The sequence below is a fragment of the Bombus vosnesenskii genome, unplaced genomic scaffold, assembly GCF_011952255.1.
Source record: "Bombus vosnesenskii isolate JDL3184/JDL3185 unplaced genomic scaffold, Bvos_JDL3184-5_v1.1 scf7180000014105, whole genome shotgun sequence".
Taxonomy (NCBI): Eukaryota; Metazoa; Arthropoda; class Insecta; order Hymenoptera; family Apidae; genus Bombus; species Bombus vosnesenskii.
In genome coordinates, this window is record NW_022883371.1 from 342,444 (window position 1) to 355,340 (window position 12,897).

At 31.9% G+C, this 12,897-nt stretch overlaps 1 protein-coding gene across 10 annotated transcripts in view; it reads right to left on the minus strand.

The window, feature by feature from the left end:
* LOC117239706 (syntaxin-binding protein 5) overlaps positions 1–12,897 on the minus strand; it is a 71,133-nt gene that overhangs the window by 11,543 nt on the left and 46,693 nt on the right. For 3 of the 10 annotated variants that reach the window (XM_033505495.1, XM_033505497.1, XM_033505501.1), the window contains 4 exons: positions 10,347–10,830; positions 561–686; positions 369–488; positions 138–263 (listed from right to left, as the gene is read on the minus strand). In XM_033505495.1, coding sequence (XP_033361386.1) covers positions 138–263; positions 369–488; positions 561–686; positions 10,347–10,830 — 856 coding nt within the window. Of the gene's footprint in view, positions 1–137; positions 264–368; positions 489–560; positions 687–3,469; positions 3,963–7,600; positions 7,647–10,346; positions 10,831–12,897 lie in introns of all 10 variants that reach the window. The other 7 variants (XM_033505500.1, XM_033505499.1, XM_033505505.1 and 4 more) reach the window with 4 other exon arrangements.

Consider the following 12,897-nt stretch of genomic DNA (forward strand, 5'->3'; position numbering starts at 1 on the left):
TGTACCACCCATTTCGAAACATCCTGTATATTACAAATTATATTATTTTATGGAATTATACTATGTAGATAATGTCACTAATAATATAACAGTTGCAATATATATTAAAAAAACATATCATATGTATCATAACATACTATTGCGTTCTTTACTCTCCATACTGTCGTCTTTCCAGGACTCGTAAGAGTATGGAATCAGGGCACCATTACAATCTAAGAAGAACATTGATAGAATACATCCCTTTAACTTAAACGTAGATCCATCTATAAAAACAAATAGAATAATCATTACATTAGGTTATACCTTGTCTCAGACACGCACATACGTAGAAAGGCCTAATACATTTCATCGAACACAATAACACTTACTGCAGGTAGAAACAACGACTGGATGAGCGTGTCGTTCTCCACGAGCAGGTGTATTAAATATCACCGTTTGTATAGATCCTAAGGATGTACCGATCCAAAGTGTTGGCACAGGACTGGTATCTTAAGAATAGAATAAAGCATATTAATAAGAGCATCGATTAAGAAGCAATTTAGTGTGCAAATGTCACATACCGCTCTTTTTCGTGTAGGAATCTGCGAATGTAAGGCAGCTGATGGTTTCTGTGGTGATATTCTCGAGCGACGACATGCTCGAGCTTCTTGATCGTTGAAACGAACTGTCATATTTGTCTACCCGACCAGCAATCCCGAGAATAAATGGAAAATTAAATACCGAACACGTAACATTGCCGTATAAATCATGACGAGCATGCAACATCTATCACAGTAAACATCTCTGACAAGTTAAGTTTTCTAACGTAAATTAACGAAAATCGGTAAGAGACTCGGTCAGAGTGTGAAAGAAAACTTAAACGTTTTGGATAGTGACACTAACATAATAACAAGAATAGCAATAATTACAACAACAATAATAATAATAATAACAGCGACAGCAACAACAACAACTATTATGACTAGTACCTCTCTTGATAGGACAGTTCACAAAGTAACATCTTTCATTCGTTTCAACATTCATCAAGTCGATCCCATGTATGTATATCTAGTATGTCGCAAAGTTCGTTAGAATGCCACGCAAAACGAAACGAACAGAAAATAAGGTAACATTGTAATTGTAATTAAGAGATCAGTCAATCTTAAGCGAATATGTTATTGGCACTATGTGCCGATTTATCATGCGCAAATTACGTGTAGCCAAATCAACGACGTATATCCCACTTTCATTCTGTTCCCTATTAATTATCGCGTTCAACAAAATGAAATACTAGAACTTTATACTTAAGTGATGTAATTAACATAATACTTGAGTAGTATATTTAAACGGTGTTAGTAATATTAATTTTCATATTTACCTAAAATCATTAGATAAATGGTAAAAGTATAAGGTCGATGAGATTCTGTAATAAGACGCGTACATTTGTAATAAGATTTTCAACTAGGGTAGAAAGTTAACAAATATTTTACGACATATATTATTCGTTAAAATCTTGCAAATTACAGATTGAATGGAACTTTAAATTATATTTCCATTTTAAATGCAACTAAGGACCGGTTACCGTGTCAATCTCAATCGTCAAAATTTATTTTTATTTAAAAAAAAATTATTTTTTATTTGCGTCCGACACAATTCTTGTTCGATTCATGAAAGGATATCTCGGTCGAAATAAATTGTTGCCTCTGCATAATATTCTAGTGTATGCGCTGTTCAGCATTTGATCTTAATATCACCGAAATAAAACGAGTTGCGTCGCTAAAACGTTTTCATGAAATTATAGCACGTTCGACACAATCCACACTCCCAAAGGCACTTGAAAGCTTGAACACAAAGAGTGACCTGGTTTTAAAAATTAAAACATGAACTTCAAATAACATATACAATTCACGCTCTAGATATAAGAAGAAACGAAATTTCAGTAGCAAGAATATGATTATGCACTAAAAAGGCATTCCGCGACATCCCTGCGAATTCTACGTTCCAAACGTACTCAGTATACATGTACGCGCGTTATATAGGTATGCACAAGATTTTAATAAAAGTTCAAGCTTTTCCAAACTCGATTTCTTACTCATCGGTATAATAAATAATTCGTTGTTTTTTTTACTTACATTATGTCATTGAAATACAGCGGTAACTATATAATCTGCATTGCTATGTAATTTGATACTTGTTTTCCTAAATTATAGCTTCATAGTTATAATTTATCATGTAACATTAAACATGTATATGATATAAATCCCATATTTGATATATTTTATATAGGTATATAAGACATGTATCAAGTGTACGAAAATTTTTGATTATCAGCTGTTTGCACAGATACCGTTCTCTTTATTTCGATGTAACTTTATACCATACTAATGCTAAAGAAACTATAACTATTTCATCTTTATCAACATCCTGTGCATTCGATATTTCATAAAGTGTACACTGAGCGGAAGAATTAACTCAATGTGTTATCATTAGGCAACATTTATTAGAAAAAAGCCAACTGAAAAATGAGGCAGATAGATGAAAATCGGAGAGAACGCGGAAGAGTATTTTTTTATCAGAGGTGCAGTGTGAGAATTAGAAATCACGCAAACTGGATGATGTGCCGTTTTGTGTTTTTAGAGAAAGTGGTTTGACCAAGAGTGAGTGAATAGACCGTTAGGAAAAAAAGACGTGATGCAGAGTAATAAAGTCTGCCGAAGTAATATATATCCACACTCAAATCAGCAAAGACCAGACAGTATTTATCAGACATAGCGAAAAAGAGATACGATAACGAAGACCAATCTTAAAAACAGCCATTTTTGAAAGTTACAAGTTAATTTATGACTATGATATTACTATAAATTCTGTATGTCGGTCGTCAAGGAAGAAGATAATATCGATTAATATAAGAGTAACGATAAAGAAAGGTATAAGAACATGTTTCAGGGTATACGTTTACGCTGTAATAAATATGTTTGAAATTATAACGTTATAAACTATAACACAGTATCGAAACGGTTTCATGAAATTTAAAATTTAAAGAGATTTAAATGAAAAAAAAATTGATCTAAGGAACTCCGGAATATTAGTTAGATTTGATCTAATTTTCATGAACTACTTATAGATTATTTTATGTTATTATATATTATTATACATATATCGTTGTATCGTTGTATCGTTTTCCCAGAATTACTCACAAAAATTAGTCACTTCTCGATTTTGAACAAATTCACCTTTGAAACAGTTTGTTTTTCTGTAACAATATGGAACAAATCTGTTCAAGAAATGCTGGTCTCCATTAATCGCATTGAACCTACCATAGAAGAATCGTTCTATTAACAACGAAATCAAAGGAACAACGAAACGAGGAAAAAAGCACTCAGAGAAGAATAGACTTATCTCATTCAGTAACATAGAAAACAATCGATGATCTACATAAGTAGTATAGCAATTGTACTTATTAAAATGATAATTCATTGAATAATACTACCGAAGCTGTTATACTGTCTGGTGTTGGAGAGAATATTCTGGTAGTTGAAAGAAGCTTGCGGAGTGGTCGACGAATAGCCTCGTATCTCGATGTTACGGTGACTAGAGAGTAACGAAGTCGTTGGAAAGTTGTTCAACGACGAAGAGTCCAGCTCATAATGGTTGGTAGTGGTACTCAGACACTTCTGGAGCTTTCTTATACCCTGAGCACGAGACTGACGTGCTTCGATCGTAAGGGATTTGCGAGAATTCGCATTCGAGCCGGCGATATCGTCGTCGCCGCTATTTACGGTATTCTGAACACCCGACCGAGGGATGCAGACACCACTAGTACTAGGTCCTCCACTACTTTCGCTATTGCAACCACCGTCACCAGTGTTACCACAGGGGCTACAGCTATTACTATCGGCGTTGTCACCTTTCTCACCGCAACCACTACCACCAACGACCACCGCACTTCTTCGCGTTACCGGCAACATGCACATCCCGTTCATCTACAAATGAGCGATAGATCAAACGTGAAGAAAGTATGATAGATGTGCTCGGCTAAGCAGTCTTAAATCCCACTCTAAAACTCTAGTATTACCTTACAGTAAACGGTTTTTCTTTCACATTCTCCTCCAAGTTATCGCTACTCATCTTTTCAGCCTTTTATATTTTAATTACATGTTAATTCTACCATTAACTACGTTATTTACCACGGTGACAGAGTAACTTCACCGCAGTCTGATTTTTAATTTACTTAAATGCAGAAATAGCATTTAGGCATGTTTGTTAAGACGTATTAGCGATGTAAACAGAATCAAAGATCGAAGGTATTTAAGAAGAAAAATGAAATTAAAACTGCTTGTTACCTGAACGAATCTTACATGTTCTAGGGGAGGAAAAGAATTTATGTTATATTCCTCGTAGGATAATAATCCAAATTACGGAATAAATAGAGTGATCTCCATACTCTATGAAAACTGGTCCTGTAATATGTAGTGAGAAAAGTGACATTCTTCAGAAATATTATTATCATTATTACAGCGAAATATCATTTTTATGTTAGCTGGGACAAGTAAAGATATCAAACATTTCAAAAGGCCTTAAAAACTAGTTGGTAGCCTGTGTAAAAAATTACTTTGCTTTCTTTTTATTATATCCAGTATTCTGCTTTCAATTTAGAAAAAAATGGTAACAAAAATTATGGAATTGTAGGTCTTGTTGTTGCAGAAAGGTCTTGGGGCGATATATACCTGTATGTTCCGCGTAATCTGAGAATAACAATAATTTGGACAATTTTTAACTAATAGACGTAATAAGAGCCAAAGTGTCATAGCAGTATACATATATACATGTGTGTGTAAGTTGTGTAATAAATATTTTCACCTTCTTACATATATTCGATACAGACCTAAATACTCCGTACCTACTAGATTTCATTTTCTCAAGATTTTAATAAACATTTATTAGTGTTTATAGAATTTCTCAAGTAAAATTACTATCTAGTACTCTAGTATTCTTTCTTATTAAGTAAAAGTAGAAGTTAGATAAATTTATTAAATAAAAAATGTTATATTTGCTATGATATTTTGACTCTGATTTCTATTTGTCGATCAGACAATCATGATCTTAAATTTCTCAAGATCCATAAATACAATATTTCAAAAAATTGACTCACTTCTTACTATTTTCATTTGTTATTCCTAATTCCTGCCAATCGCATATTCATTTAACAAAATAACACATCGTTCACGAAATGTTTTCTACAACTGATATCGTTCGATAAAATTTCACTAATGGATAATTATTCGGAATAGGGGCAACCTTATCGATTTCGATGACCTTGAAATGTATTGTCAAGGTCGACATTCTGAACAACTTTCTCCTATACATATAATCGCCGCTCGGCTTCAGTTTTCAAGCTATAAGATAATTTATATCTGATACGACATGTAAATGTTATTTAACAATTTATTTTATAAATTATTGTTCTGTAAACAATTCTTCAATGGCGGTAGATATATTTGTTACATTTTTGACCAATTGAAGAACGGAATAAATCGCAACATTCCATATATCAATCGCTTCATAGAAAATTATTTCACGCTAGCGTTATCGTCTATCTAACGCCGATTGCATACTATTCTACCCTAAGTTATGATCCATCAATTTTTCTTTCTTACTTATGCGATACTAAAAGTGGTTTTTTCTCTCGTCAATGAATTAAGTTTAGGTTGGACTAAAAAAAAAATGCGGCCGCCTAATCTAAAATGAAGTGTAATCAAGCCTACATTTAATTGAAGTTTTTTTGCCAATATTTTGACAACTAAGGCCGAGCGAGGGTTATATGTATAGGAAAAAGGTGTTCAGAATGGTGACCTTGTTAACATATTTCAACATCATTGAAATCGATGAACCTCTATTCTGAATAATTATCCATTGATGTTTAATTTAGCTTCAATTATACGTTTTCTTATTATTTTCTATAGAATTGTAGAAATTTCTACAAATTTGTAAAAATTCAACTTAGCACGATTGAAAAATACCTTAATATTATAGATGCATATCGAGCTAGAATTAATGAATTAAAACGAAGCATTTATAATATTTGCATTACGACAAATATTATTGGTTTACTTGTGAAATGTGAGTATTGACAAATAATTCGTAATACATCTTGAAAATTTAAGCATTAAAAACAAAAAGAATTTTAGATATTTGTAATATAAAGAATGATAAATATTTGATAGTAAACGCGTAATTAATACATAAATATGTATAATACTTATTCACAAAATGTTCAATGGGTCCATTCCTGTTGTTTTACCAAAGAATCAAATAAAGAAATTAATAACATTTAATTTAGTGAAACAATGTTATTTTAACTAAACATGTAATATAGACATCTTCTGGGCGCATAAAGTAAAATTGCAGCAATCGTATTTCACTACAAAAACGAAAAGTTATTCCGCCTTTAATAATTCCATTTAATTGTTATTTGAAAATAATTATAACAGATTTCTATTAACGCTAAATAAAAGAATCGACTGATCAGTGGGAAAAATGGCGGAAGATATTTGTTTCTTATATCGTGGTTATTTCTAAAATTTGCTATGTGGAATATCAGCATATATTATGCAGAGCCCTTTATAGCAGTCAGTCAATATGGAAAAAAATTAGAGAAGCACAAGATAGTCAATGATACACTTCAAGAAGAAAAAGAATATAGCAATGATTTCGCGCCCTGTTGTCATTGATGATGCCGTAACCATCCGTGTTATTATTATTACTATTGCTATTGCGTGCAAATGATTAAAAACATATCGAAAAGCTTTGAAAGCGATGTTGTACCGAGAGAAAGGTGTAAACACAACGAATCTTGTGATATGATACCGTACCTTAAACGCATATTACAGTAAAAATAACCAATATATATATTTATATATATAGGTATATATGTGTACACATATGTATGTATGTATATACGGTGTATCAACAAAATTAAAATTGATTCGAGAGATGATTTTGAGTAGAAAATGTAGAAACTCGTTAATGTTTATCAATCGTAACGTATCTTAACTATATAGATTAATTCTTACTTTCAAAATCGTCAATCGCAACCACATAACTTTTATTTATTATTCATTTAAATCTGCTTGTTGAGATTTAAAAAGGTTTCTTGAAAAACTAAAATTTTGAAATTTGAAACAAAAGAGCAGCAATGTTTGCACGATTAATGATTTCAGAAATAAGAATTCATTTCGGCTGTCAAAGACATTAAAATTAGGGGAAAGTAACTGATTAAATTAATAATATTTCACTAAATTTGTCATGTACATATGTTCTCGTAACATTTTCTATCTAGAATCTCCCTCTTATCTGCGAATCGACTGATATGTTTTTGTTCAGCTTTGGTAATACACCCTGTATATAGAAATGAAACAACTACAGATATTAAATTGTTCATGTATATTAACTCTTAATCGATAGTGGTATTAATACAGGTAACTAACGACATACTTGAAAACATAGAAGCAAATATGTACTTGATGTTATCTAGAAATCATCGATATAAAATTCTGGCAACAGACATACTTTTCTCTCGGTGATCAGACAACTGTCAAAATGTGAAAAACCTTTTTTTTACCTGAATCAACCTTGCTGTCGGGGAAGACCGCAAAACTGATTTGAACCTGAAAAAGCGTTAAAGTAGAATCTCTTCACATTTAATTAGTAGATTGATTACGCTCAAAAATAGATTTGTAGGTTTTAAAATTTGAAGAAAGAATTGAATTTACATAATTGGTTACGGTACATTCGAAGGAGTACTCTGATATTTTACAAACTCAGGGTGAATAATATTGTTAAGAATGGGAAGTATCTATACAAGTTAAAACGAATTCACACAAATGGGTATTAAACACATATGCGAATATGTATGTAGTCTTAATGTACGTACACTATGCATTCCAAATACTCGTAGATGTACCTAATGTGGATATACAGATATGCTGTTACAAAAACAAATATCTTCTAGTTACGAACAAGGCATATGGGGTACAAGCTGTATGTGCACTGATGAAATGCCGCAATACAACAGAATATACCGTTCTGCGATACAATGCAAAAATGTATATTTTTGCTTTTACTTTGCAAAGTAGATGTCCTAAAGATATGTATATCACATTTCCCATTGATCTGCCGTTAACTCTTATGCATATATCATGTATTATATGTACATACACTGTATTAGTACTAAACTTTAACGAGCATAAAAATATGCGTGCACGTAAATATTTTAATTAACTTTGTACCTTACGATGTAACGTTCTTCGATTCTAGTAGCCACAGACTTCGGAAGCTTTAGATTTTATGTAGACATTAAATTTGTGAGAAACGATTTTTTTAAATAGAAAACGTAGGCACCCTCTGAGTACAACCTGAAATCCTATTGAAGTCGGTTATGTGAAAGCAACGAGTCTGCACTCTTCCAAAACTTGGAAAATCGTACGTCTCCTAGCAAAATTTCTTATAATCTCGTATATCTTATAAAATATATAATGATATATCGATGAAACTGATTGACTGACTATTATATTAGACTCTACATTTTCCAATAATTAGAAAAATTCAGAAATTTATTCCACATAACTTTTTACACTAATATCGCAATATCGATGTTATTTATATTATGTAACACTAGACATCTCCTGTTTAGGTTTTTCGTTTCCTTTATGTTACATTTACTTATGTTATTACGTTGCGTACCTATATACTTGTATTTGAGTATTTTTAACACTTTAAATCCGTAATACGTTCATTAAATTACGAAAGATACAACAAAAATATTATATTAAAAGTATTTGATTAGCAAAGTTTCGCTGACTTTTATATTCCAATTGAACCTTTTTACCTAATCTAGTAAGAAAATGTTTTTCATCTCTCGATGGATAACATTATAAAAATCGTTCAATCTCTTATTAAACAATATCGTTAATACTATTTCTTAAATCTGTAAGACATGCATTAACGAGTTTAAAACACTGTTGTCATGTATTTTAAATTGTTGAATGCAGTTTACGATCTGAATTCAAAAAATTTTGCTGAAAACAAGTCGATTTATTTTAGATATTACTATTGTTACATTTAAAGCTACAAATGTCGTGTATAGAAATTCAGTAACCTAATTTATTGTACTTGTAATGGAAAAAATGAAAAAATATGACAGCTTTATCGTCTAAACTTTGGGAACGAATAAAGGAAAAATTCGCTTGATCAATGTCATATAAATATATATATACACAGATACATATGTATATATAATCCGATTGTCAAGTCAAATAATAGATGGTACATGCTCTGCGAGAAAAGAAAAGGGTACTACTTTCTTCATGTGCAGTGTCAACAAATAAAATCCTATGTGGTCACCAGAATCCTATGTGGTTTGCATAAATTACTCATGCATAAATATAAAAAAATTATTTGAACCAGTACCAAAACAAGCTTGAGGTCTAATATCGCAATTGGCTTTATTCTTGCAAGCTTTTTTATCTCGTATCTATTCTCAGATTTATGTGAGTTAATGACTGTTAGTAATTGTTTGTATAGTGAATTTTCAATTTTCAATTTTAAATCTATGTAAACTCGTTTACTACTTTTTCTTCGATTTATCGCATTTATGATGACACGCGAATCATCATATACATATAACGAAAAGTGAATATGGAATATAATCAACGTATAATACATAACGTATTACGCGCGGTAAGCTGCACAAGAATTAAAAAATATGAATACGCGATACAGATCTGTAAAAAAATGCAAGTAAACGCGGCAGATTGTTACATGGAGTGCGTATTTTAACAAGCAGAATAAATAATATGTTTCACATAAACCTTTGATTCCAACGATATTGTTTAGCGGAAGCTTAATTTATATATGTATATTCTTTTGTTATTTTAGTTTTACACTTATACATATATATATATAAACACAGTTACTTGTTATTACCTCTAAAAGTTATTTTACATGAATCTACGAGCATCCTAGGCCTTCTTTTAAAACGAAAAAAAGAAAAGATAAAAGCACAGTCGAAATATAGCAGAGCTCCTTTCTATGTAATTAGTCTAGTTTTTGTAGGACACAAGTATACGCTTTCAGTCAATGACATCGCAGAGGCATCTGTTTTTTTGATCGAAGAAGTCAATTGCCAGTGAACGCAATGACGTTGCGATTAAAAGAAAATGTTGTTAGTAAACGAATAATTCACTCACGCTCACACTCGAACGCATATATGCTCACATTCGCATGTTACGTTAAACTCTACACGTATCACATTTCTAAATGCACACGGACAACACAAACTCTCCTCTACTCTAATTTTAAACACTTACTGAATCTTCTTATTAGATTGCAGGTGAAAGATTCGGAGGCCGTGTTTGTTTCCTCGCATCTTAGGTCACAAATCGCTGGATCGTTTTTCGCAAATTTTAAATTCGGTACAGATAATAAACGACCTTCCCTTTTCGCTTGCTTCATCTTCACGATTTTCATCAGTCTCGGTGGTTTCATTTCACAGCTCTCGGCTAACGTTAAATTAACCGGCCGTACGGCATCCGATTTCTCAATAACGTTCTCATTGTCAGTGGAAAATCGTAAAATCGATTTATTTTTATCTCCTTCGATCACCGGACTTTTCGCTTCTTGATTGTTCCTCTTTTTATCATCGTTTAATGGACTTTCACGTCCAGGTATCGAGCCTTCTGATGACAATGAAGATTCGGACACGGTACTTTCAACTGGAGACAGCGAACTCGCGTTTTCGGGTATGTTACAGTAAAAAACGGAAGATTTCTGACTGCTACTATCAGTGCCTACCTGTTAACAATGGGGTACTTGTATATACTTTTTCATCGTAGACCTATCGAGATAAGAAACATCAGCTTTGTGCTATACAAGCTCAGACGATTAGATCTAAAGCTAACAACGACTAACGTACACCCAATTTTCAAACGTTTGTTTATTTTTTTACGTTTAGACAAACATCACGTAAAGCAATCAATAATACTGAAAAACTAACTTATTAGAATATATTAAAAACTTATTTATTATACGATGTTTTTCATAAAAAAGGATTTCACAGTTTCTTAAACTTTTCAGTCTTTTGATCGCGTCCTAGTAATAAGTAAAGTTTATGCAACATATGTTCCTAACGCATGAAATAACGCATATAATTTTTCAACCGGAAAAAATAGCTAAAGAATTTTTGAAAAAAACAACGTAAACAAAAATAGATCTCACATATTGGAATCATTAACAAATATTTGAATCGTCCAATATAAGCTGTTTTCATAATATTATTTCCTCAACCTTCTGTAAGGGATGATCTCAATTTTTATATTTTTATATTTTTATATTTTCAATAAAATGAAATTATATCAATTATAGAAAGTAATATATAATTTTGAATAGATATTTGCGTATACTTTTCGTATATTAAATATCGTTTTATTATACATATCTATCTTAAATTTGTAGCATATATTGCAATTATAATTATTCAACTTAACTCAAATTTCCTAAATAATTGAACGGACATAGGCTAGTATATTTAATCTTAGTCCGTAATGTTTTTATCTCTATTCTTAGTAACTTGAAGCTAATATCTAATCTCATCATTTATATTAATCTCAAAGAAAGTTATTATTTTCAAAAAAGGAGTAACAAACTTTCTCATTAAGGTAAAAAAATATAATATAACTATATTAAATAGAACTATAGCGAATTATTTCAAACGCAACGAAAAGAAAGCAATAACAAAAGCGAAGAAAAAAAGTAGGTGGAAGGACTAAAAAAAGTAATGATACGAACAAATAAAGCCATTTTAAGGAATATGAAACATATTGCTGTACGTTTAAAATATATAGATCTATTTGTGGCTCATGAAAGTATTCGAACACTCTTAGAAACCTTCGTAAATGTTGACAAAAGGGAATCCAGCCCCAATGTCCTTGATGTTAGTAGATGTTGTCAAGAACACTCTCCTGAACGACCTCAAATCGTCACCGCAAACGTCAAAGTCAGGACTAACAACTTAGTCGCAACAAAATCATGTTTAAAAATTGTAGAATTTTTTAAATATTTTTTGACAGATTTTGACAAAAAGAGACCCAGCTCCAATGACCTTGACATATGAATGTCTATGACGACACTCTGCTGAACAATCTCCAGAAGGTTTTCGTCTTCATTCTTTAAAAACTTATTAAAACAAAAATATATGTACCACTACTACTACTGTGTACATTGTATTCTGTCTACGTAAATATATATGAATGCGAACACGGAAGTAGCCGATGCAATAGTCGAATTTGTCTCCCAGCTTTTATTTGAAAGAAGCACCCGATGCGTTGCATCCTCGCTCCACTCGTTCGCAAAAATCCAGTCCAGCTCAATTCCACATGCAAACGAAGGGGGCCCGATTTTCGTCCAAGAAACTTTTTTTCTTAAAAATTCCTCGCCCACTCCTTTCGCTCACGTGTGGAATTAGTATTGTGTTGCAATAGATTTTTACGAGCGAGTGGAACATGCGAGCGACGCGTACGGTGTTTCTTTGCTACACATGAATACATACCATACGTTGCTTTTTGCAAATCTTTTTCGGTAATAGCATTTTAAAGAATAACGAGCGATAGCTCTAACCTTTTGCAGATTATTCAGGAGAGTGTCCTTGACAACATATGCGAAGTTCAAGATCATTAGGGTTGATTTCTTTCTTTTTTTTAATATTTATCGAAACTTCTTCCATATGTATCCTAAAGACATTTCGAAATCTCATTAGCTCTGTAACTAGACGTGATTATAGTGATTATATTGGTCAAATTCGAACAGATCTGAAAATGAATAGGTACAGAAACCATTAGATATTTATCAGAAGCATACGCTTCG